Here is a 24,920-nt window from a genome sequence, read left to right on the forward strand (position 1 = left end):
ATTTAAGTTAAGGTACCTAGAAGCCAATTCTAGCACTGCATATAGCAGTTACCCTATTTCTGTCAGACTTTATATAGCAATGAGTTCTGAATATTTACAGTTTCTTCCCGCATTTCATGTCTGTTTAGGTATTCTAAAATATCAACTCTGATTTAAAACTCTTGTTGTGTTAAGTGTGCACATGTGTATATATTTGAATGTGTGTATGTACACGTACATGCAACCACATATATACACTCTATTTTGTTGTGTGTTTTTATTCATTGTGCACTCGGCATTGGTGAGGCCTCACCTCGAGTACTATGTTCAGTTTTGGGCACCTCAGTACAGAAAGGACATGGAGGTGCTGGAGCAGGTCCAAAGAAGGGCAAGCAACAAGGCTTGTGAAGGGCTTGGAGAATATGCCCTATGAGGAGAGGCTGAAGGAACTGGGGCTGTTTAGTCTGGGGAAAAGGAGGCTGAGGGGAGACCTTATTGCTCTATTCAAATACCTGGAAGGTGCTTACAGCGAGAGCAGGGTCTCTTCTCACTGGTGACAGGATGAGGGGAAATGGCCTAAAGTTGTGCCAGGGTAAGTTTAGGTTGGATGTCAGGAAACAGTTCTTGACAGAAGGGGTTGTTAAGCATTGGAATAGGCTCCCCGGGGAGGTGGTTGAGTCACCATCCCTGGATGTGTTTAAAAACCATTTGGATGTGATGCTCAGGAACATGATTTAGCAGAGTTAGAGTTAGGGTAGTACGGTTAGGTTGTGGTTGGACTCGATCATCTTTAAGGTCTTTTCCAACCTGAGCAATTCTGTGATTCTATGATGGTCATTTTTAATGGATGATTACTTCCTTCTCATGAAGCCTCTGAGAAAGGGAAGTCGTGCAGTTTTAAATAAAATATTGTATTATTTCAATTCCTTTGGTAGTGGATGTTGGAAATGCAATTAACATCTTATTCTTCTATGCCATGAACTGAATTCCACAGAGGTGTGTGTTTACATGATGCATTCTTTGGGACTTCAGACAACTGTATTCATTTGAAACTTGGGGTAGAAAGAAAGGAGAAGAACATATAAAATATTACGGTAGTAAACAAGGTTGTTTTGTATAATGACTGCATAATTAGGAAATAATTCTGAAGTAGTGTCAGTCTGGGAGTTGGGAAGCAAAGTTTGACATTTTCCTTTAAACCTTGAAGTCTCAGAAATGAGGAACATTTCTTGATTCCATGTGAGATTTTGGAAATGTAAATCACAGACTTCTGTCCTGTATGTCTCACTAATTCTAGTATCTATCTTTTCTCCTGAATGTAAAGGTATGAACCAAATATTCAAAATCAATTATGGCTTTGTCAAGACTGCATCACGTAGTTGTGACTACATTGCTATAACTACATTGCTGTCTTACAAAATTATTCATTTTCTTTCTTTAAAAAACTATGGAAAAGGTGAACTAATTTTGTAACATTTTTTTAGTAGACAGTTATTTTTTATTTGCTCACACTGTCATCAGGGTTGTTACTTACTGGTACATTCAGTTCTTTAAATTAAAACAGTAAAATCTCTCATACTGGAAAAAAAAAATATCCAGAAAGCAGAAAACCCGAAGAACCCTTCAACTGATGGTTATAAAAATGACAGTGTTTTTCCTCTCAACTGAAATGAAATATAGCCTCCTCACTGCGACTTTGAATGCTGATCTTGAGCTGTGAGCATTCTTCCAGCTATATTATTGAAAGCAGGATATATGGTAAAAAAGATGAAAGCTCTTCAAAGTTTTGTCACACAGTCATTGCTGTACTAAAACATACAATGCTAATAAATTCAAAGGTGGCTGTAGTACAAAAGATGAGAACAATAGCAGAGATTTAACCTGTGTTGCACTATTCCCATCAAAGCTTATTGGCAGCATTTTGCATGCAAGACACTGAAGCAGATCAATGAGTAAATGAGCAAGTCTGTGATGGTGATAAGAATCAGTACGATGTTGTCTGCCACATGTCACCCCGTGCTGGAAGTGGGACACAAGTAGGGAATAGGTCCAAGACCTCTTTTCTCTAAGAACTGTCCAGATGCTGAGGAATGTCCATAATGACTGGCTGCTGGTGTTGCACTCCTACACGCTGGGGTAAAATTTGAGCTCCCAGCATAGCTCACTAGTAGCCAGAGGACATGAACTTTTGACATCCATGGCCTTCAGGATCAGAGCCCCATAATTTGGTTGCATGTTATGTGAAGAAATACTTCTTTTTATTAGTTTTGAATGAACCAGTTGCTGATTTTCTTTCATTTTTCCTCTCTTTCCCATCCACTTCTTGTGTTATGGGAGACAGTGAAATATTGCTCTGCTTGTTTTCTATAAAGACTCTTGTTTAGTGCATCTCAGTTATGTTCGTTTGTACGTCTTCCTTTTTCAAATAACTTAGGTTTGTACAGAATGTCCTGTTTGGTCGGACAAGTAGTCAGTCCAGAATTATTTGTTTCAGCAGATGGCAAGAGGATATATTACACAGAGTACATGAGCCTGGCTGCATTCTGAGGCCCATTTATTTTTATCTTTCCCCAGCATCTGAAATTATTATGTTAAAACACTAGAGGTTACACTCTGTCCTATGCCATTTAGTATCTGTTTATAGATCTCATTAGCTATGAATTTACCTAACCCTATTTTAAACCAGCTGATAAATATGTCTTCATGATCTTCGTGGGCAGCAGGATCCAGAAACTAACAACCTACTGGCTGAAGCTCTACTTTCTTGATGTATTTTAAACTAATCTAGGACTGTGAGTTTCTGTATTGGAAGATATATGAATAAATAACTTTCGTATGCTTCATACTTTTTTTCCTTCATTCTTCCTTCATACTTTTGAAACCCTACTGCTATCTCTCCTGAGGCATCTCCTCTCCAACTGAACAGTCTCAATTGTTTGAGTCTCAGCTGCTTAAGACAGGAGCTTTGTCTCCCTGAGTATTTTCGATTCCTCTTCTCTAACTCAGAAGCATCCTCATGGAGATCCGAACTTCACAAAGCCCTTTAGATATAAACACAAAACAGCAAAATGACATCCTCTGATTTGCTCCCAGCATACAGAGGGATGTCCACCACAGGGTTGGTGCTTTTTTGTTTACTCTGCACAATAAGCTGCAAGTCTTGCAGAACTGTCAGTGATGATACCAGGACTTCCTGGATTTGTTCCTGCCTATCTAAGGCTCATCCCCTTACTGACATGGTTTAGATAAGTGGTCCCTGGATGCACTGTTGTTGCACTCTATCATGTGCCTCCACTGAGCAATCTGTTCCTTCTTGTCAGGTTAAGAGGACCCAATTTCCGTGCTCATTCACACTCCCCTCACGTTACCTTGAGGACTCTTGAGTCATTCTTCATAGGGAAGACATTTCTCTCTAGTCTTCAATCATTTCTGTTGTCCTTACTTTTTCTGCTATTATAGTTGTGGTGGTAGGGGAAGTAGAACAACCCACGGTATTCAAAGAATGAACATCTGAAGACTTTAAATAATATTATAATGATATTTTGTATGGTGATCTCTATTTTTGTCATAGTAATAGTCAGCATTTGATTTGCTTTTTGACAGCTTCAAAGATGGAGTTGATATTTTCATAGACCCTTTATAACTCACAATCCCTTTCCTGAGTGACAATAACTAGTTCACAGCCCATGCTGAGTACGTAAATTTGAGATTTCTTTTTCTTGACATATTCTCAATATTGAATTTAATCTGTCTTTTTTATCGCCTATTTGACACTATGAGATGATTCTGCATCTTTGTGCAGGCACCATTCATTTTCATTTCCCTGAATACCTTTCGGATCACGAGGAAACTTGAAGATTGCCTCATTTTTTTTTTTTTATTTATTTTTTTATTTATTTTTTAACCATCCACTTAATAACCTAAATGTAGTTCATGTGTTTACTATCTCTGGCAGTGATTGCTGTGAAATGTGACTCGTGACATACATGTTTGAGAAAGCAAAAAAGTTTTACCCTTTTTTTTTTTTTTTGTCTTTTAATTAGTCATTTGTTCAAGAGAGAAAGTGGATATTGCATTTGATACTTTCCGTTGATCTGATGGTGAAGCATTTTTACTTATCATGTGCACTTAGTGTGTTTTTAGATGTATTTTTTACTTGAAATATATGTACAGTAAGACTTTTTCAAGTTTACCTGTGTACTGTGGATTTAAATACATTTTTTCCACTTGTGTTGGTAGCCTTCATTCCACTTTGCATTTATGTTTTGATGAAGAAACATTATGAGAAGATCACTGTAGATTTATGTATAAAACTGGGGGGAAAAAAGTCACTGAAACGATTGCTAAGTGGCAGAGTTCCTTAATCTGAAATATTTTTTTTCTGTTTTTACATGAATATTACTTGTGCTGAACAGATAGGGAAGAAAAGTGGTGCTTGAACACATGGCATTTAAAGTGTTTGTTGGTGGATGGAACCATCTTGGGCTGGTGGTTCTCACCTAGTGTTTATGGAAGACCTGTGCCTTTCAGGGGAAGCAATAGGACAGGTGAATTACACTGAAGCACCAAAGATAGTATTAGGTTAATAAATTCAAACACCTATGTCTCTCTGAAAAGTTTTCAGAAGTAGTGACCAATGCTTCCAAACCTTCTGCTGATGTTGTCATCTACATGAGACAAGTTGTTTTCTCTGTGTTTATATGGATTGATTTATTTCAATTTTTTTTTTCTACTTTGGCCTAATCTCCTAAGCATTAATATACCAACTCGCTTTACTTATGTAACATTGCTAATCCATGATTTACTGCATAAAAATATCTTGAGGTGTGTTTTGCTCATGAAAGTTATAAGGCTGCATGTAAGAGGATCTTTGACAAAACCTGACAATTATTTCTGTTTTCCATATTAATAATGAAGCTGCCCCAGTTCTGTTCAATTGAAACTTAAATGAAATGTGTTTAGAGAAACCAGTTGTTTACCCACAGCACACAATCCCTTTGGATTTTTGTCAACCATTAGATCAAATCACATAAGCGTTTGTATCCACATTGCATCAGCAATTAACATGCTAAAAAAAATAAAATCAGATGACATTGTAGAGGTGCATTGCATGGTTTTTCCCTTACCACTTTCAGTCTGTGCTTCCTTTCTTATGTTACAGTTCAGATTCACAATTAATTTCATTTGACATGAGTTCACTGCAGTTAGACAAATTAGCAAGTAGTTGGCTGTACTGATTTTCCAGTCTTCTAAAATGTACTTGCCTTCAAATTATATTTGTGTCTTCATTAAAAAAATGTTATATATTTAATTATTATTGCATTTATGCACTGATAATGGCTGTTGCAATTTTCGTTCTGAAAATATCTTAATCTGTACCTACCATTTTGATCTGCTTTCCTATACTCTGACTACTAACTTACAAGCCATTAGACTATTTTGAACACCTTGAAAAAAGCACAAGCTACTCTTTGCATATCTCTCAAATAAGCTGCCTTTCAAATTTATTTTTAATGTGAGTTTGTGATTCTGTTGTTTTGCTGAGTATTGGGTGATTTGCCCAATAAAAATTACTAAATTTGCAAGAAGGGTGCATTTTTCATCTTTATCTGTATTGGATGAAATAAAATTACTCATGATTTGCACTTGTAGGTCAGGCATTACCCAAACTCCTTGAAAAAGCCTGTTATTTAACCAAAATGCTTTAGTTCACCACTGTAATTGATCAGGAATTGGGGATCACATATTCTGAGCAATAAGGAGATAGAGTGCCTCTCTTATCTTAATGGAAAAAATTATAGATTGGTAGATATGCCAGTCTTTTGAAGGAATACATGATTACGTAGTTGCCACACTAGAAATCAAGTGCACCTCTTGTATTTAGAGGTAGATAGAAAGTGGGGAGGAAGGACTTGAAGAAAAAGAATAGTTATTTCAGTTTTTAGATTAGTTTTTTTTCTGGTATGTTGCAATTCTAGTTAAACATCGCATTAAGAAAATATGCTTTTTAGTTTTACTTTCTAATCACCTAAAATATTGTGAATAGCTAACATAATAAATGTGTAATCTATTTAATCTTAGGATGTTGTAGATCCTACATATTTGAATTTTTCCTGAAAATAGTCTAATTTCTTTAGGACATAATTGATAAATATGTGTTTGGAGCTATGTTTCTAACTGCAGGAGATTGTAAGAGAGAAATATATTAATATCAGTAAATTCAGAAAGGAATTCCCTGATGTAAACAGATTCTGTCGTGGGATAATAATCTCAAGGCCTTTTTAAAAAAAACCTTAATATTTAGAACATAACAGAATAGAACAGTTCACCTGGAAGGGTCTTATAGAGATGGGGTCCAACTGGTTGAGCACTTCAGGGCTAACCAGCAGTCAGCCTATGTTGCTGAGTACCTTGTCTAAATGTCTCTTGAACACTGACAGGCTTGGGGCTTCAACCACATTGCTAAGAAGCCTTTCCCAATGTTTAACTAGTTTTACACTATAAATAAATTTCTCCTAATGTCCAGTCTGTCCATTCCCTGACACAGCTTTGTGCTGTTCCCACATGTCATGCCATTGGCTCTTAGGAGCAGAGCATGGCAACTTCCTCTGCATCCTCTCCTCAGGGAGCTGCAAGAGGGCAGTGAGGTCACCTCGCAGCCTCCTCCAGGCTGCACAGCCAGATGCACTCAGCCTCCCTCACAAGACACATCTTCCAGCCCTTTTGGTGCCTTCCTCTGGATGCTATCAAAGACTAAGATTCTTTCAGTATGGTGGAGCTGCACACAATATTCAAGGTGAGGCTGCACCAGTGCCAAATGTAATAGGAAAATCATGTCTTTTATATTCATTATATGATATGACATATTTATTACATGATATTTATTACAAAGTCATTTGCTTCTTATTAGTAGAAAGGTTTTTCCTAGTGATGCAGTTAGTAATTCACAGTTATTTGTAAGGCATCCTGACTTTGCACCCTCCTGATAACACTGGCCAATTTGGCAAGGCTTTGGTTCGAAGCAGCAGTATCCAGTACGTCTTTTGCCTTGACTCCAATTTTGTTTTCATTGTACGTGAGTTTATTTTTACATTCCTACAAAACATTTTGGTGTTTAGTGTCCTATTTTTTAACCATAGTTCACTTGTAGTAGCAGCATTGTGCAGTCATCTTGACATTTGTAATGTCAGCTCTGCAGACTTGCATTAACCTCATTTTGCCATCATCTTGATGTACTAACCTGCATATAGACCTGCACAGAAATAATTTAACATTCATCCTAGTGTGTGTAGTAATGTCTCATTAGACTTGAGCTAACAGAATTTTGTCATCATAATTTGCTGTCATAATAACCCAGTCTTCACAGATTTAATGTGACAGTTTTTTGCCACTGTAACTAAGGCTTTGAGCAATAGTCATGTGGGGGGACTTAAGATGAAATCAATGTAATTAAAACATGGGCCCTTAACAGTCCTATATTTTAAACTGCTTGTCACATATCTTAAACAGTAATTAATCATGGTAGTGTTTAGCACTTGTTTAGCTTGTATGTTCTTCATTATCTATGAGAAATAAAAAAAAGTTCAATGATGAGTGACAGGCAGAACTGCTAATGAAATGTAGGTCTCCGGATTGTCTTTGTACTCTTGCATCCATTGGACTGCTTTCCTTTATTTTTTTTTTTGCACAATTAATTTTGCCCGAGATGAATACAAATTTGAAATGTATGTGACAGGTTGTATTAACTAGTCTGTAACTCTTGTTTAGGAGAGCTACAGAAATACTGAAGTGAGAGAGTTGAGATTTCTTCTTTTGCTGGGGTTGAGGTAGACTAAATGTACTTTGTTACACTTGAAAGAATTTCTTAAATTTTTTTTTTAGAAAATTCAACTTACATGTTTTTTTGTATGTAAGCAAACTGATATTTTCACAATTTTCTCCTAATTCTGGAGGCAAGTTACCTTTACCCAAATGAGGTCCTTCTCCTTGCTACATGTGAACAATAATAGAGCATTGTCAACTCTGCATAACGGATAGCAGCAGCTGTGTACCCCTTTGCTTTGCCTCCTTTCCAGACTAAACACTGTAGTTCCTTGAGTTTTTCCTTACAAAGAAAACTTGACTGCTTGAATATCTGTGATGCTAAATGCTCTCTAATTTGTCCATGGCTTTCATGGTGTAGTGTCAGAATTGGCCACGGCTGAAATGCTGACTGGAGCTCAGGGAGTACATGATGAGGTGACAGGAATACTGCTTAGGCAGCTGGAGTTTGAGTTGTGTTTCCCTACAGAAATGTGTGTTTACGTTAGCAGCAAACACATTTGCTATGCAAAGTGACCTTGAGTTGTTTTTAGCAGAGCTGATGCAGCTCGCCTGCAAACCTAGGTTAATTCTCTGTCTCCTATGTATGGATTGCTGGCTCTGGTTCACAGTTAACTCGATTCTTTATTGATATTCTTTGCAATCAGCTTGGAATTTTACACTCTGTTCCTTACATATTGAATTTTTTTTTTAAAGTACCTGCTTCCCTTCTGAATTAAACTTGGTCTTGTTTGCAATTTGTTTTTAACTAGAGGAATTTTTGTTTAATAGTGGCAGGTAGGCACCTAGACAATGTTTTCAAGCATCTTCCAATCATCGTTCGTGTTTTTCTGCTTCAGTTCTTTCTTCTTACTGATTAGGGTTTGTTATTGTTTTCAACTTTGTTGAATTGACTTCTCATAACAAATGAATTGATATGCACGTATGTATTTTACCATCACCAGCACTTGTTTGTGTATGTGCACTCAGTCTCTCGGTAATATGTGAGTGCGTGCACAGGAATTAGTGTTTTGCTTATTTACATGTGATGAAAGAAATAAGGTTATTATTACTTTTACTTAAGCAACTGTTCCTTGTGGAGTCTGGGCATCATTTTCTCTGCGGCGTAGATGAGGACACTGAATACAGACTTTCTGTGTGGGCAATGCAACACTTTCCGAATGGGATGAATTCTCTGATGACAGCGAAAGGGCCTGAGGAAATGGCACGGAGCTGTGTCAGGGGAGGGGCAGCTGGGGGTTAGGGAAAGGTTGTGCACCACAGGGCGGTGGCATGGAATGGGCTGCACAGGGCTGTGGGCACGGCCCTAAGCTGCACCCCAAGAGTTCAAGAAGTATTTGAATGATGCTTCCAGATACAGGGTTTGATTTTGGATGGTCCTTTATGGAGCCAGGAGTTGGACTCAATGATCACTTCATCAAGTTTGGTCCCTTCCAACATGCAGTATTCTGTGGTTTGGAGCTACTTTGCAAATGTAACTTTACTAAAAAGTTTATTGCTAAATTAGAGCACACGGTGTGATCTGCTGTCTCAACTTTAGTCCCGTGCTTGGAGTTTCTTCTTGTGGATTTCAAGAGAACAGGCTGAACAGGGGCAGTCTTATCTTGTCCTTGCATGGTTTGGACAGACAACCTTAGATGGGCCAAAAAAGCTCATGGAAAGCCGTAGCCATTCCCCCAGAGAATGGTCTGAGGCAGGGGCTCAATTTACAGAATCACAGAATCACAGAACGGCCAGGATTGGAAGTGACCTCAAGGATCATGAATCTCCAAACCCCTGCCACATGCAGGGCCACCAACCTCCCCATTTAATACTAGACCAGGCTGCCCAGGGCTCCATCTTGGCAGATGGGGCCTGCCAAGATGGCCTTGAATACCTCCAGGAACAGGGCATTCACAACCTCTCTGGGCAGCCTGTTCCAGCACCTCACCACTCTCTTTGTAAAGAATTAGATCCTCAAACACTCTGAAGGAGGATCCTATCTGTACATTATGTTGGATGCTTATAGTGTTTGGGTACACTTAACACATCTAGAAGAAGGGATAATAGTTATAAGTTGTTCTTCTTTCTGGTCATTTGAACCTCTCTGGAGAGATATATACCGGATTTTTTTTGTAGCGTAACTGAGTAATTCTATTTCTTTATTACTTCAACTCCTACCATATATATAAGTAGTATATATTAGTATATATATGTCTATATATTTGTAATTCAAACCTCCTTCTTCTCTTCTTTGTACTCTTAATATTAGTTTTTATATAATTCACTGTCCTTTCTTACATTTTCCTTTTGAGGATTCAGTGCATCTCACAAGTACTCTGATTCAGCTGGCTTCTGTTTAGACTGATTTCACTTCTGCTGTGGTAGAAGTTTCTGAATGTCAGAGTTTACAGGGTTTGAGAATAAAGATCTACAGAGCAAAAGCATTCTGTATGGGGAAAGTGGAGGCAGCAAATCCAGCGATTAATGGGACCTGACCCTGAAGAGAGTTCCCATAAATGAAAAGTGCTGCTTGGTCTTTAGAATGATAGAATAACTTGAGTTTAATTGAAGCTTTGTAAAAGAGAATGATTTCTACTGTTTTCCTGAATGTTGCTTTTGTTAAACTAGTAAGAAATGTGCCCAGCCCTTTTTTGTTCTAGATAGTCTCCAAAAAGGGGATAAACCATATTCCACAGAGATACAGCATGAAGGAGATGGATTGGAAAGAGCACAAATACAGTAATGAATTAGTATGCTGGTTCATATATTAAAGTATCGTCTCAAACAGAAGTGTTGCATGAAATAGAAATACATGGACTTAAACAGTGGGTGTTTTTTTAACAGCTATTTGCATATGAGAGGCCTTTGCCTTCCTTGTTATATTACTACTAAATTTCAAGTTATACATTGGTTAATGTCTGCTAATCTAAAAAAACAAAACCTACTGCTTCCTTCAGAATTTAGAGCAAAGGATTTTTTTATTTTTTGTCTTTTATTTTCTGGTCTACAGATCAAATAAGCATATGGAGAAAAGAAAAACATTGCAACCTGTACTAACAGTCTCTACAGTGTATTTTTTTTGTTTGAAGTAAAAATAGGTTGAGAAATGAAAGTAAGAAATTCTGCTTTGGTTACTCATGTTAGGAAGATTTTCTTTTTTCTTTTTTTTTTTTTTTTTACTGCATACACGGGAAAATCAGAAGTCCCATGTTTACTTCTGTTGTGATAAAGCTGTTGATTTTTTTTTCTCTCTGTTGTTGACATGCAAGTGGTATTTTTTCATGACAGGAAGTGAATAATAAAAAGACTCAGAGCCAATATACCACCAGGGCAAAACCACATGCTGTGCATTAGTGCTTAAAAGATTCCCATCCCACTTCTCCCTTTGCATCAGTCCCATAGTCCCTAGAGCTAAGCACTTCCCACACAGATTGATGTGATAGATTTCCAAATACTGGCAAGAACACAGAAGAGACTGTGTTGTGAGCTTAATGGTTGAATTGAGTGACAGACTTGTATTACTTTATTTTTTTTAGGTCAGCTTTGGCAAGGATTTGAAAACATGATAGAATAAAGGTTGAAATGTTTTCTGAAATTATAATCAAAATATCATGTCTTAGATTTATGCTGTAAGCACTGTGCCTGATGTTGAATTGGCAAACAACATTTGCTGGTGGGATGTCTGAAAAGTCATAAGAGATTTGTAAATCAGTTCCATGTGGCGTGCTACCTATTTGTTATTTTCTTCTTTTATCTCTTAACAGGAAAGGATATGTAGTTAGAGGATATGAATGGCAGTATAATGTGTTGGGGTTTGTTTTTTTTTTTTTCATTTATATTACACTAAATTGCACTGCAATGGAAGATGAGTTAATCTGTGGAGGCCGTTAACATGAAGTTCTTATTTGATTTATGTTTAACTGGGAACCTGTCCTCCCATATAGGTTATTCCGACAACTGTAATATCTTAGTATTTCTTGAATCAGACCCCAAATTTCCAATTTCTATCCAATGTCTACTAAATCCATCCTCCTAAATAGTCCCTGATCAGGCAGTTTATTGTTAGGCTTTGTTTTCAAATTGTTACTGGATTCTTCTGAATTGTCTCCAGTTTTGAATTCCTGTCATGCTCTCGCTATTAGAAAGGAATTATTTTCGTCTTTATCAACACATGGGTTTTGAAAGGACTTCTCAAGCAACAAAATAAACAGCCTCTCTAAGTGTTAATGGACAGCAGAAAATCACCCTAATCATTACTGCAGAGCAGATGATTTTCTTTCATTTAACCCATAACTGGTTGTGAAAGAGGAAGACAACATTAAAATAGAGTTGCAGCTTTTTTTTTTTTTTTTTTTTTTAAAGTATGCCTCTTTATTGTTCCAGATTTTTTAGATTGACCACCCTCTCTCTGCCTTTGAGGCTTGCTCTCCACAGCTGTAGCCTGGGCATTGCAATCTCAGAGTACTCAGCAGTACTATGACAACACCATACAAGAAGGAATGGTATGATGAGCAGCCCCTGGTCCCTGCATTGATTGGGCACACAGAAATTATCTGACAGAGATCTACAGCGAGGCTGTGGATTGCTTTCTATTTTTGAAGACAGGTTGAGCTTTTAATACCAGTTCAGGCAAAAAACCAACAGCTACAACTGTTTACAAGGAAAGTTGGTCTGTCAAAATTGTAAACTCAGTTCCAGGTTATACATGCATTATAAGTGTATGCTGTGTTGGCCAGCGGGGACTGGCAGATGCATATCAAACATCTGTTCAGTAGAGTTGAAGTTTCTGTATATAAACCAGTGTTGAAAGTAGTCTTTAATTTTTAAGAGCTTCTCAATTTTGTGTAACAATCCTCTCCTCAAACAAAGAAACAAACAAAAAAAAAAAACAAAAAAAAAACACCAAAAATCAAAACAAAAAGCTCAACTGAAAAAAACAGAAGGTTTGAATACTAACTTTTGCTATCCCCAAACAAATCTGTGGCCCAACAAATCTTTACTTTTTTCCCATTGAGTGATGAAGTTTCAGTAGCAAGAGGGGAATATTCCTGGGCTGAAAATTTCTGCATGGTCAGCTGGGTCTCTCTTGAGCTGCTCTATGCTCCTAGCAAGAAGGGAAGTAAAACTGGGTTTCCTGCGTGTGAGGGATTGTTTGGCACGTCAGCTATTGTAAGTATTGTCACCACCCACTTCTTCAAGCCATGTTTTAGAAGAAAGTATCAATTAATGTTTCCTGCAAAGCCTGGTCTGATGTTCTCTGGTGGTCTCAAATACAGCATCAGAAAAGATGAATACTCCCTGTGATTTCAGTGGGCCACGACTGCAGTTAAGTATGAGGCAGACTGCAGAGCTCTGTCAAGGATAAGGCCCTCTAGACATATTCAGAAACAGAGCTTTAGGTGCCTGGAAGGTTTTGAATAGAAATCTGTCACCTTGAAAGACTGAATTGGATAGGAGTCAGGAGGATCACAGTTCCAGCACTAGGGATCTACTCTGGAGATGGCTTTTGCTTTTGGTCATTAAGTACATACATTCCTGGGACTCAGTTATTATCAGTATGTGTTACTAAGGGTGACTGTGAATATTTTAGAAGAACTTCTGCGCAATAAGCAGTTCCTTTCCTGAGTTTGCTTGGTTCAGTTCTCCCTGAAATAATCAGAATGCTGCTGCTGTCACAGAGTGCTCTGCTTCGCTCCAGATTATTTTCTACATCAGTTCATGACTTGCAGTTCCTGTGGACTACAAATTAATCCTTAGGAGTCTGTTGACATGTACTGTACATCCAGGTTCTCCAGGGTATTAATTTGACTATTGATGTAGAAAATACCAGTGGCCATAAAGGTATGTTATGCAATTCATTTTCGTGTTTATTTTTCTGTATAATCCAGGATTTTACTTACAAATGTGTAATCACCATTAGAACACTTTAGGCTTGAAAGCAGAGTGATGTATTGGCAATTTATTTTTAAGGATGATTTTTTAAAGAATAATGAGCAAATTAAGTGTGTTCTTTCAAATGACTTTTCAAATGAAGCACTGAATTAATAATGATTCCTTATGGCCATATATACTGTACAAAATATATATATATATATATGTATATATATGTATACACACTAGAAAGTAGCCATATCAAAGTCTGGGCTTGAGTCTAGAGCTGCAGTCCCATTCTAAAGTGGATGCTTGTTTTTGCTTTTCCATAAAAACTAAGGAGGCCTTGGGCTGATGCAGGGGAAGGGGCAAGCCCAGGTCCCACCTTTTTGGGATATGCAGCTATTGGGATTTGGAAATTAAAGAATGTTTCTGTACACTCCCCTATTTCTTCTGCAACTCATTCCTGGGCTGTGTCTAGCAGCAGTACTGCGTGGTTTTGTTGGGAGTGGAAAGGTCAAATGTAAGTCAGTAGTATTTTTTCTCTCCAAGCTGGTACAGACTTATCGCAACCTGTGTTTGTATTTACACAGTTTGGGAACAAAATTGTTTCCTTTCTTTTTTTTTTTTTTTCTTTTTTTTTTCTTTCTCCTTCTGCTCAGCAGAGTGGTTGGAATCTCGTAAGTCTGAGCTGGGACAGAGTGGCTGAACGCCAGAGAGCTGCCTCCCCTGTCCTAAACAGGGATCCTTCAGGCTGGGATGGACAGTGGGTCAGTGGCTGTGGAGAAGGAAATCTATACAGGAGACTCAAGGCAGCTGGGCAAGGGGATCAAGAAATATCTTCACTCTGTTGCATTAAACACTCTTTGGAAACGCGCAACATTTAATTTAAACCCATTACACATGCCACCCTAGAAGCAGAGCCTTATATGTAGAGTGCATGGGCTGTCCTATTATGGGAAATCAACTTCGTTTTGAAGGAAGCACAGAGCATTGCTTCTGCGCAAGTCCTGGAATTTGAAACATGTAGGGGCCTCCAAAGAGCAGGGCACGAGTTACGGTGCCGGCTGGGTGGCAGCGAGGATCCCCGGCTCGCCCTGCCAGGCGCGGACCCTGCTGGCTGCATCCCACCGAGGCTCCCGCTGTGTGCTGCCCTGCGAACTTGCCGGGGTTTAGGTGGGAACACACACGGCTGTCAATCTGCAGGGACGAGCCTCATTCGAAAGCGACTGAAGCAGCAAAGTGGGAGTATACTTTGCCAAGAAGCGTTTTACTGTTGTTTTCTTTTCCTCTGTTTTGTGGAGAGATTTCATGTCTGCTCACGTGCTTTGGTATGAGGAAGTGGAAGATGATTGTAAGTACAAACAGCCTGATGTGATTGATCACAGTGTTCGCTCTGACAGAGCGGTGTCCTACGCAACCCACTAACTGCATGCATTTTTAAATGTTTACTTTCAGAGCCTGAAGGAGAGCACTGGGAGGGGGAAAATAAAGAGAATTTCTTGGTCTCTGTTGAGGGGGTAAATCCCCCTATATAACAATTCATTATTATATAAAAGAAGTATTCCAAAAATAGTACTCAATTCTCCTCAGAATACAAATAATACATTTCTTCCTGAGGTTTTCCACTTGTTGAAGAGTGGGGTTAAGAAAAGCTATTTAGAAAATAGATCAATATAGCTGAAAAAATAGTGTCATTGGGCTAACAGTTTGGCAACACATCAAAGGTGTAATCAGCTGCTTTGAACTTTAATGTCATACGCCATTTCCCTGCCTCATGCTAACTTAGGCTGTAAGGGATCTCTCTTGTCACCAAGCTGTCTGGTGGCAGCCGAGCGAGGGAGTGGCAGCTGAGCTCTCCCATGCACTTTCCAGAAAAGAGCAGGCGTGTTTTCCAGAGGTGTGCTTGTTTCTTAGTTTAAAGCTATCCTTTATGTGCATCAGGAGAAAAATTGAGGATGCCGGGAATAAAGAGAATGAAGAGAGCCTAAAGGAGAAGAATGAGAGAGGGTATTAAAATCTATCTACCGCATGCCCAGACTATCTTTCTTCTCCCTCCCCAGTCCAGGCTTCCCAAAACAGATTGTGCTGAAAAAAATCCAAACTGTCAATACTGTCCAGACTTAATCTGCAGTTTCCTCCCTCTGCCTTATAATCTATTTTCACTCTTTCACTTTCAGAGTAGTAATAGAATTCCTGCTTCTCTTTTATTTTTTTGAGGCCAAGGAATATGTACACGCTGTCATTTTCCCCCATAGCATATGACGAGCTGTATGCCCCCTCCCTTCTGATGGAGCTTCCTGAAAATAGCAGTAGATTTTGTGTCTTTGAAGCTAAAAACAGAAAATGCCAATGTGCAGGTATGATCTTACACCGCAGTTTGTGTTCCCTTTTTCAAGATGAAATCAAATTGCATGTTCTTGGTGAGAATTGCTGTAAATGAGTCTTAAGTCAGTTTTTGCTTCTAAGAAAGGCTCAGCAGTGGTTGGACTCTTCTTGTTGGACGCAGTCTGACAGTTCAAGAAGGGATAGAATTCTGAGTTCAGCATCGCTGTCTATTAAATAATGAGGCTTCTCATTATTCTGAAACTACCCTGTACTCACAAGGTGGGCTTGAGAGTAAGCGATGTTATGGGAATTTCTTAAAGGATTTTACTCCTTATGGGCAAGAGAGCACACTCTAGAACCAGCCTTTTCATCTGTCATCTTTTGAGAGGAATGAGGAGAATTTGTTACCTTCCTTTTTTCATGAATTCTCTCTTCAAGACAGTCACAACATCAGCCCAACTGCTCAGTCTCGAGGAGGAGAGGGGGCAGCGAGGGAACTAGGTGGGTGCTCATTAAGTAAGGCTGAAAGATCTTTGCTGCTTTGCACAAAAGTTAAAATTGCACTCTAAAGATGTAGTAGGTAAAAGATAGAAAAAAAATAGCTGCGTTAGTGCTTTTGAAAAATATGAATAGCAAACCAGATTTGCATCTAGCAGATGAATAGCATTCATGACGAGAGCTATTAAATCACTTGCTAAGTCGTGTCACATAACTACATTTGTATCTAAAATGAAAGGGAGGTGTCCTAGTGCTTCTTGGGAATTATTTAGCTGAATAGATTTCCTCACCTTTATCCTGACTCTTTTAAAGGGCAAGACATTTTTCTCAATAAAATTCAGTATCATGTTGTGAAGGTTTTTTATAGTTGCATTTCAATTAAAAAAGGAAAGCCCTTATCTGCACTGTGTTACAAATGCGTCCAAAATAATCCTCTCAAGTTTTCCCACAGTTTAACTTAGGATGGGCCACTTCTCCCACCTGTTCCCTATGCTTGATTTGCTTCTTTCTTGGTATTGGACAAAAACTTGTTGCTTTTAGAGCTGAGAGCAGTCACTTATATCTCTGCTTTGCTTTTTTAAATCCATCCTTTTTCTTCTTTTAAAGTCTTCTCTCAAACTCTGTCTGCCTCTGCACTTTTCTCGTCTCTCTCCCCACGCTGTAGCAGTAAAGGCAGGTTCTCTGTCTCCTGCTTTCTCTTACTTCTGATAAGAATGACCTTTCACAAACATTCACCACCTTGAGCTTCGTTTCTTTCTTGAGTCCTTCCATGAACTGAATGGTTCAGCCTGAGTTGAGAATGCTTCATGCCATCTTTTCTACAGATTCATTGACAATGACCCCCAAAGAATAAAGCAGCAGAGAAATGAGATATTGTCAATTTCACTTGGTTTTAATTAAGATGAGATTACTGTAAACTTTATCTCAGAAGCCACCCTCCCTGGGGTATTCAGTTTTGTATGTGATATTTCTTTCTCTGGCAGATACAAACCTCTTTTTGTGTCCTTAGCCTGAAATGGAACCAAACTCTTCACACAGGCATCCTCTTTCACAAAGTGGTGGCTAAAAATAGAGTTAATAATCAAACCAGGGCCAGTGCAGAAAAGAGATGAAACCTGCCTGAAATGTAGTGACTACAAGGGCACTTGCCAGTTATGGTGTTACTATAGCAAGGGTCCATCTAGATTTGGGTTTTAGCTCAGGTCAGCGGTACGCTTCTGAAGTAAATTATCCAATGTCTCTGCTTACCACTGTGTACTGGTAGCTGTCCCAGAGTGCACAGGCAGCATCTTATTAGGAGGAAGCCAAAATAGAAGATGCTCTCTGAGAGCTCAGCCAATGGACGCCAACTTCAGAATGATGTTGTGAGGCACTCACACCCCAGGTTGGTGCTAGCTTGTCAGCACCAGTTGCTTCACCCTGCCGAGACTCTTTCTCTTGGGCCATGCAATATGCCAGGGCTAGAGATAACTCAGTGAGATGGGAAGAGGATGGCTGCAAATCTCCTCAGATAATGTATTGAGGAAAGTACTGCTGGTGAAACCTCTTTACAGCCTGTGCTGTCCTGGCTTCTCAGACCTGAAGTCATTGGCTTGTCCCTGGTCCCCAGCATCACCCCACCTCACTCCAGGGCAGCATGATGCAAGTGAAACTGAAAGTCCTGTGAAAATGTGTCTTTTTGCTACGTTGTTTTTAGAATATGTTTTTAGAATTATGTTGTTAGTAGAATACAATTTACTGTATAGTTGCTGATCACATGAAATTAGTTACAACTGAAAAGGTAAAATATTTGAGAAAAGAAACAAACACAAAGCACGTTAACCCTTAACTAATACTGTGAAATTATCTGAGCCTGAGATTTGTCCAAAGGGGTAAGCTTTTTTATATGATCAACCGAGGGACGGGATTAAGCTCATCTATCTTTGTCATGGATTACTGATAGACAAAATCACATTCAACTGGATTGTGAACCAAGCAGCCATGATTTGAAAAAAACTGACATTTTCAATTAAATGTTACCCAAAAGCTTAATCATCATTTAGGAGGATAACCACTGTACTGTGTTATAGCTAACCACTGAAAGGACTCCTCAATAAATTTAGCAGAACTCCATGGCATCACAGCGCTGTTGAAGAGAACACACTTGTGATAATACTGGATCACTGGCAGGGAGGTAGAACAGCATGGGGAATTTTAAATAATTTTGCCTTATCAAAGCCTGAGCTTTGTGGAAAAAAGAAGTGATGGTTAGCAGACTGTGGCTTTGCAGAGAGACTTGCCAGCTGGGCTGCACCAGAGAACGTGCTTGTTCATCTTCCCAGGAAAACATGTGGAGCAGATAAGATGTTTGTTTTGGTTTGCGGTACTCATTGCAGATACTACAAAGTCTTGTACTCTGTGCTTCTTGCTGTATCTCGTTTGCAACAGATTGGAAAAGATTTTAATGATGTGTTTTGAAGGACAGATAGTCTGAATTTTAAGAAAGTCATATTCTTCCTTTGTTCTGATTGGAAGTTCTGTTTAATCTATGGGCATTATTTAGAGCATGAAGCTTATTTCTAGGAGGTTTCCTGGTGCTTTCTTCCTTGGTTTTGTAAATAATCTAAATCTGTAAGATTAATATTTCATCATTTGCTTGCAGTCTTTCATTCCTAAAGGGAAAATGTTGCTTGCAAATGTTGCAAGTGTGTGTAGAAGAAAGTCAGATTCGTGCAAAAGGATATGTCCTTATAATTTTGGATATATAGTTTCATCAATATATGTTACATTACAACAATTAAGATAGCACATTTTTTAAAGGATGATTATCTTAACAGATAAATTAGAATAATTCTAGTCATAAAAATGATAGGTGTGAAAGTTTCCTCATAGAAAAAAATACATAAATATTCTACTCCTTAGGGCAGTTTTGTTTTCTGCAGTATTTTTGTATGATACATGCCAATGGCTTGGAGATTCCTTTTAAAAAACAATCAAAATAAACAAAGACTAATATATGCTGCCTGTAGCTTGAAATTCTGCAGTGTAGAGGTACATAGAGATGCGACCTAAATGAAGACCCTAATGAGGAACCTATTTTTCTTACCTTGCCTTTTCTAAAAGATCTTGGGAGACCCCTAAGGACCCATGGGACAAGAGCCCTCTGAGACAAAGTTCCAGCTAGACTCATCAAATTCTCTGTGCCTGCTACTTTGGACCATATAATTTCTCTTGCTGTTAGTAAGGCTTGAGAAAGTAATCTTAAAAAGAAGGCAGGCCAGTATTTCCTTGAAGCATACAGTGGGTGAGATATGTGGCACTGTACTGATGGAAGACACCAAGTACATGTTTCCTGCACAGTGTGGAGGCTGCCATCCCATGTGAGATGTCAAGGCTGACAGCATGTGACTGTGGGTCCGTGGTGCTCGCCTGGGGCCTTGCCACATCTAAAATGGGCGCCCGCCACCCTTGGCTGAGTGCCTGTGTGCACACACACTTGTAAGGGAAATTAGCCACGCATAACGCTTTTAATTTTGTGTAGTGCAGGGAATTGGAGGAATTTAAAGGGTGATTGGAATTTGACATTTCTGCCTCTTTATTCTGAAAGATACTTTGATTAAAGTGCTGGAAGGCTCAGCTAATGGAGGCGTTGCTGCTATTTCAGATATACTGGGTATGTGATTTGAAGGCAAGCCAAATCACAATGAGATGGAATAATGATGTCCTTGGTTTATTTTTTTCCTTGGCACATTCAGGTTTTGATTGGATTCTGAGCGAGGCAACAGTTTTTTCTCCCAGAAAGCTTTACCAGTCCTTGGGGGCTTGCAGCCTGCTATTAAAGCATAGGCCTTTTCTTGTGAAGGTCATGGGTTGCAGTCACAGGAGATGAGGAGAAAAACTGATGGGATGGGGGGAGGGAAACGGGAGGAAAAAAGGAATATTTCCTTACTGGACCTATTCAGATACAAGATTCTTACATTTCTCTAATAAACATTCCTGCAGCAACAAGACCTGTGATTACGTTGAACCTGGTAGCTGATGGCATATGCTTCAAATGACCTGTGGAAAACTCCAGGGTTTCCATCTGTCCTACCTCCAACCCTATTCCACATCTTGCAATTCACATGTGTTTCAGTAGTTTATGTTTTTCTCACATTTTAAATAAAATTTTCCGTGTTCCTTATAAAAGACTGTTCATTAATTCTTTTCTCACTGAACAAAGCTCACAGCTTCCCAGCTCTTGCTGAGTTGTTGGTAAAATTATTATTTTTTTCTAATTCCACTCAAATTTTATTTTATTTTATTTTTTTTTAAGATTGGTAACATCATAGAGTCAGGGTATTTTGAGGTGTTAGAGTGCACCTCATGAAGTGTCTGGATGGTGGACACAGTAAATAATCTGATAGGATCCAGGAGACAATCTGTCATAAATCAGTTATGCTGATGCCAGGAATAACTGAAAAGTATGCCCATCTCCTCAGTATGGGAGAAAATACTGCTAGATGTACAGCTTTTCTGTCTGTGGCATTCCTGGGTTTACAGAGTGAGCCAGCTCCCCAGCCTTTCCAGGCTGTCTTACCTAACCAAAGCTGATCAGTTCACAAGGGAAACATGAAGAAAAAAAAAGAAGAAATGCAGGAGGTTGTAACCTGTTATGAACTGACTATGAATTTGTAGATGGCCTTACAAATTTAAATGAACCTAATTTAAACTTTATGTTGTGAAGACTGTTAGCAGCCCAAAAGGAATTAATATTCTGCCCTGTGCTTCAAGAAAACTATTTTTTTGTTCATTTCACGTGATTTGCTGTCAACTTCCTATTATGTGATTTAGTACATGTTTAAGGCTTATTCTCTGCCCCACCCTTCAAAATCCTGCAAATTATGCTGAAAATAGAAATTGATATATTTTTACACCAAATTCTAAAGCCACCATTTGTAAATGCTTGGTGGACTAATGGTTACTCACTCTCAAAAAATGTAGAAGATCCAGATTAAAGTGTTTGCTCTGCTTATGCTCTGTTTACAGAAGAGAAAGCTTCAGTTGCATTGGATGTTGAGTGGAAACCAAAGGTGAAGCCAAGTTACTTTTCATGAAAAGGGATTCTTGTTTTCTCGCCAGCATGCGAACAATTCCTTTTATAGTAGTCTGTAAGGGACAAGCGTGTTACAGAGTTGATTCTGTCCTTTCTGTTCTTTGTAATAATTAAAAAGCTCTAACAGAATAAGGATGGACACATAGTACTATGAAATAAGTGGTGAACTGCACAAGCAGTTGTCTCATGTAGAATGTAGAACACTTAATGGGAACAGAAGATTTATCGAGATAGGAAATAAACTTGAATCTGATTTTTAAATATTTTTCTTAAATTGTTTTAAATTTCATGATACCTGCAACCTTTCAACTGAATGATGCAGGGTGGCTCTGTGATACTGATATGCTTTTAAAAATTGTTTTTATCAGTCCCCTCATCTTTCTGTAGAGCACTGGCTTTGTACTTCATATCACCTTACTCTATTTGGAGTAAAAGATATCCCCAGTGAAATGGCATTTCCTACCTGATTGATGAAAACTTTAGGGACTGTCAGTTGGGCCACATTTTTGCCGTGGGAAAATAAGTGAGTTTATATAGTCTCTCTTTACGTCCTGTCAGAAAGATGACAAGTAGATTCAGAATCAATCCCCAAATCCTTCTATTTTTAGCACAGTGACTACCACAATATGGTTTTTCAACTGTTAGAGCTAATATCTGTAACTGGAAGTATGTTATGCTTTGGAACCAACTGAATGTTCACTGTTTTGTCTTGTAAGGATAAACTGGTCTTGTTAGGGAAGAGCTGCTGAATTATGGATCATGAGCTCTTTCTACTGATGCTGTTTTTGGTTCTCTTTATTTCTTCTTTAAAGACTTTCCCTTTTCTCTGGGCTATGCATATCCTTTGCTTTACTGCTTTTGTTTCTTTAAATAAATGTTTTCCTCCTCCAAGGCGACTTGCTAGTTTTTGCATATTATCTTAAGCTGACTTAACAGTCATTTTGTCAAATCTTCCCAGCTGCTGCTACTGCTGAATTGATTCGTTTTTTTTCTTACAACATATTTTAGGCAAATGTGAAGAAGAGTTTACTTGACCAGTAATCCTCCCTTTAACTGAAGAAAGGACATAGTTTGAACGATGTGGTCTGGCATATTTTTCCCTAAATTTGCCTATTGTAGGCAGAAAGGTTTTTTGACTCTTGCCTGAGAATTTCTCATCTAGAAAGTGAAAAATATCCTGGCCATAACTAGTAGCCAAGGGATTCAGTTTCTCCTGGTGCAATAAGTCAGTCTTTAGAGGTTTTTTTCACCGATGAGAAGCTCCTAGGAGTTGTTACAGCTGTCTTGGAATGCCTCCAGAAACTATTGCTCAGCCTATAAACTGATGAAATTTCACAGAGTCACAGCCCAGCTGAGGCTGGAAGGCCCCTCTGGAGATCATCTAGTCCAAATTCCCTGCTTAGAGTAGGGTCAGTGAGGGCAGATTGCTCAGGGCTGTCAACTCAGGTTTTAAATATCTCTGAGGATGGAGACTCCACAATCTCTCTGGACAGCCTGTTCCAGGGAATGATCACACTCACAGGGATGTTTTGGTATTTTTTTGTGTCTAAATAGAATATCCCGTGTTTCAATTTATGCCCGTTTATCATCCTGTCAGTGGGCACCAAGAAGAATAGTTTGGCTCTGCCTTTTCCAACTCTTTCCAATCTGCTAAGATCCCCCTGAGCTTTCTCTTCTCCAGGTTGAACAGTCTCAACTCTCTTAGCCGTTTCTTGTAGGGGAGATGCTTCTGCCTGTTTCATTTCAGCTGAAAATGATCCTTCCCTTGATGCCTTCCAGTATGCCCACATCTCTCTTGCACTGAGCAGCCCAGCCCTTCTCAGCACAGGAAGCATCTCACCAGAGCTGACCAAAGGGGAAGGATCACCTTCCTCCATCTGGCAGTACTGTGCTTAATGTAACCCAGAGCACTGCTGGCCTTTGCTGCAAAGGTACAGCTGGCTTACGTCCAGCTTGGTTGGTTGAAAAAAGTTTTTCTGTCCACCTTGCTGGCCATTTGCCTAATCTATATTTTGTAAAAATGTGGTTATTATTGTGAAGACTCACTGGCAGTTTACTCTTGAGAGCAATGATGCTTACAAAGCCTGACACACCTTTAGTTTAAATAAGTATAAACACTGAGAATTTAATTCTTGTATCTTGAATTAAAACAAACAAACAAACAAAAAACAAAAACAGAAAAAAAAGCCAGAAGAAAAATATTAAAAAATAAATAAAAATAAGCCCCTTAAAATGTTTCTTGCCTTCCGAAGATGTGCACTTCACCAATGCATTTACCTAATGCAGTTTCTCTAACAGAAGAACTGTGGTTAACTTTGCAGATTAAACCTTTAGATGTAGATACATTGTTTGTTGCGTTTGTTTCCTTATCTTGTTATAATCTTCTGTTACATTCTTAATTTCTGATTATTCCTGATTATTTTAAAGTTAAAAGAAACTAAAAATGTAGCAAGAAATCCAAAAATCTTCTAGTGGGATGCCTTCCACTTGGGAACCAATCAAAAAACTTCAGCAGTCTTGACTCAGAAAATCTTAAGATCTATTTCTATACAGCAGCTTTTTATAAGAGAGAGGGAAAAAAGAAAATACATTGATTCCAGGATTCCTTAAGTTGATTCAACCTTATTCAAAGTTATATTTTGTTTCAATTTTACAGCAAATGAATTTGCCTAATCTCTATTGTTATTTTATGTTATTTTATTGTAATCCTTTGTATTCTAATTTGCATCCTCTGGAGGCTATTTCTTGGTCTACAGCTATATCCATGGCTGCAGCCATTCATGAGAAATTGCTTTCAGAAATCCTGCATGTTTTTCTCATGCAAAACAGCATAAAACTCTGGGATAACAGCCTGAGGCATTTTCCTAACAAACACCAGAGATTATTTTATGTTTGTTTGCTTATAATGATGTATTTCTACAGTAAAAATCCCTGTATTATTTTTTTCTGGGGGGAGGGAGGGAGAACGCATTCCCAGGGAGTTACTGTACCTGATTTCAGAATATACTAACAATTTCCATTGTACTGTATATTTTATACTATCTAGAGAATACAGTTTGAAGTAAAAATGAATGTGTCACAGTGTGCTGTTTAGATATGTAGCATAGTTAATGTATATATAAGCATTACTTGAATATTAATTGCTTATATGCTGTGTGAAGTCCTGAGGTCAGAAAGGGATTCTAAATTTGTAATCATTATAGCCAAAACTTGGTGTGTTTCCGTAGACGAATACTGAAGTTAGGTTGGCAGAAGACAGGAAGAACATATTTCCAAAACGAAGAGTGAAGTTGCCATTGCTGTGGCTCAGTCTGAATTTACAGCTGGATCAACCAATGATATTTCTGGAAGGAGAGTCCTAGGGATG

At 38.5% G+C, this 24,920-nt stretch overlaps 1 protein-coding gene across 15 annotated transcripts in view; it reads left to right on the top strand.

Annotated features, from left to right (window-relative positions):
• Positions 1 to 24,920, top strand: part of DMD (dystrophin) — a 1,043,969-nt gene that overhangs the window by 52,185 nt on the left and 966,864 nt on the right. Inside the window, exon 1 of one of the 15 annotated variants that reach the window (XM_048930978.1) lies at positions 14,670 to 15,007. The exons of the other annotated variants lie outside the window; for them this stretch is intronic. Coding sequence (XP_048786935.1) covers positions 14,965 to 15,007 — 43 coding nt within the window. The 5' untranslated portion in view covers positions 14,670 to 14,964. Of the gene's footprint in view, positions 1 to 14,669; positions 15,008 to 24,920 lie in introns of those variants that run through there. 15 annotated transcript variants of the gene reach the window in all.

This window comes from Lagopus muta, chromosome 1 (assembly GCF_023343835.1).
Source record: "Lagopus muta isolate bLagMut1 chromosome 1, bLagMut1 primary, whole genome shotgun sequence".
NCBI lineage: Eukaryota > Metazoa > Chordata > Aves > Galliformes > Phasianidae > Lagopus > Lagopus muta.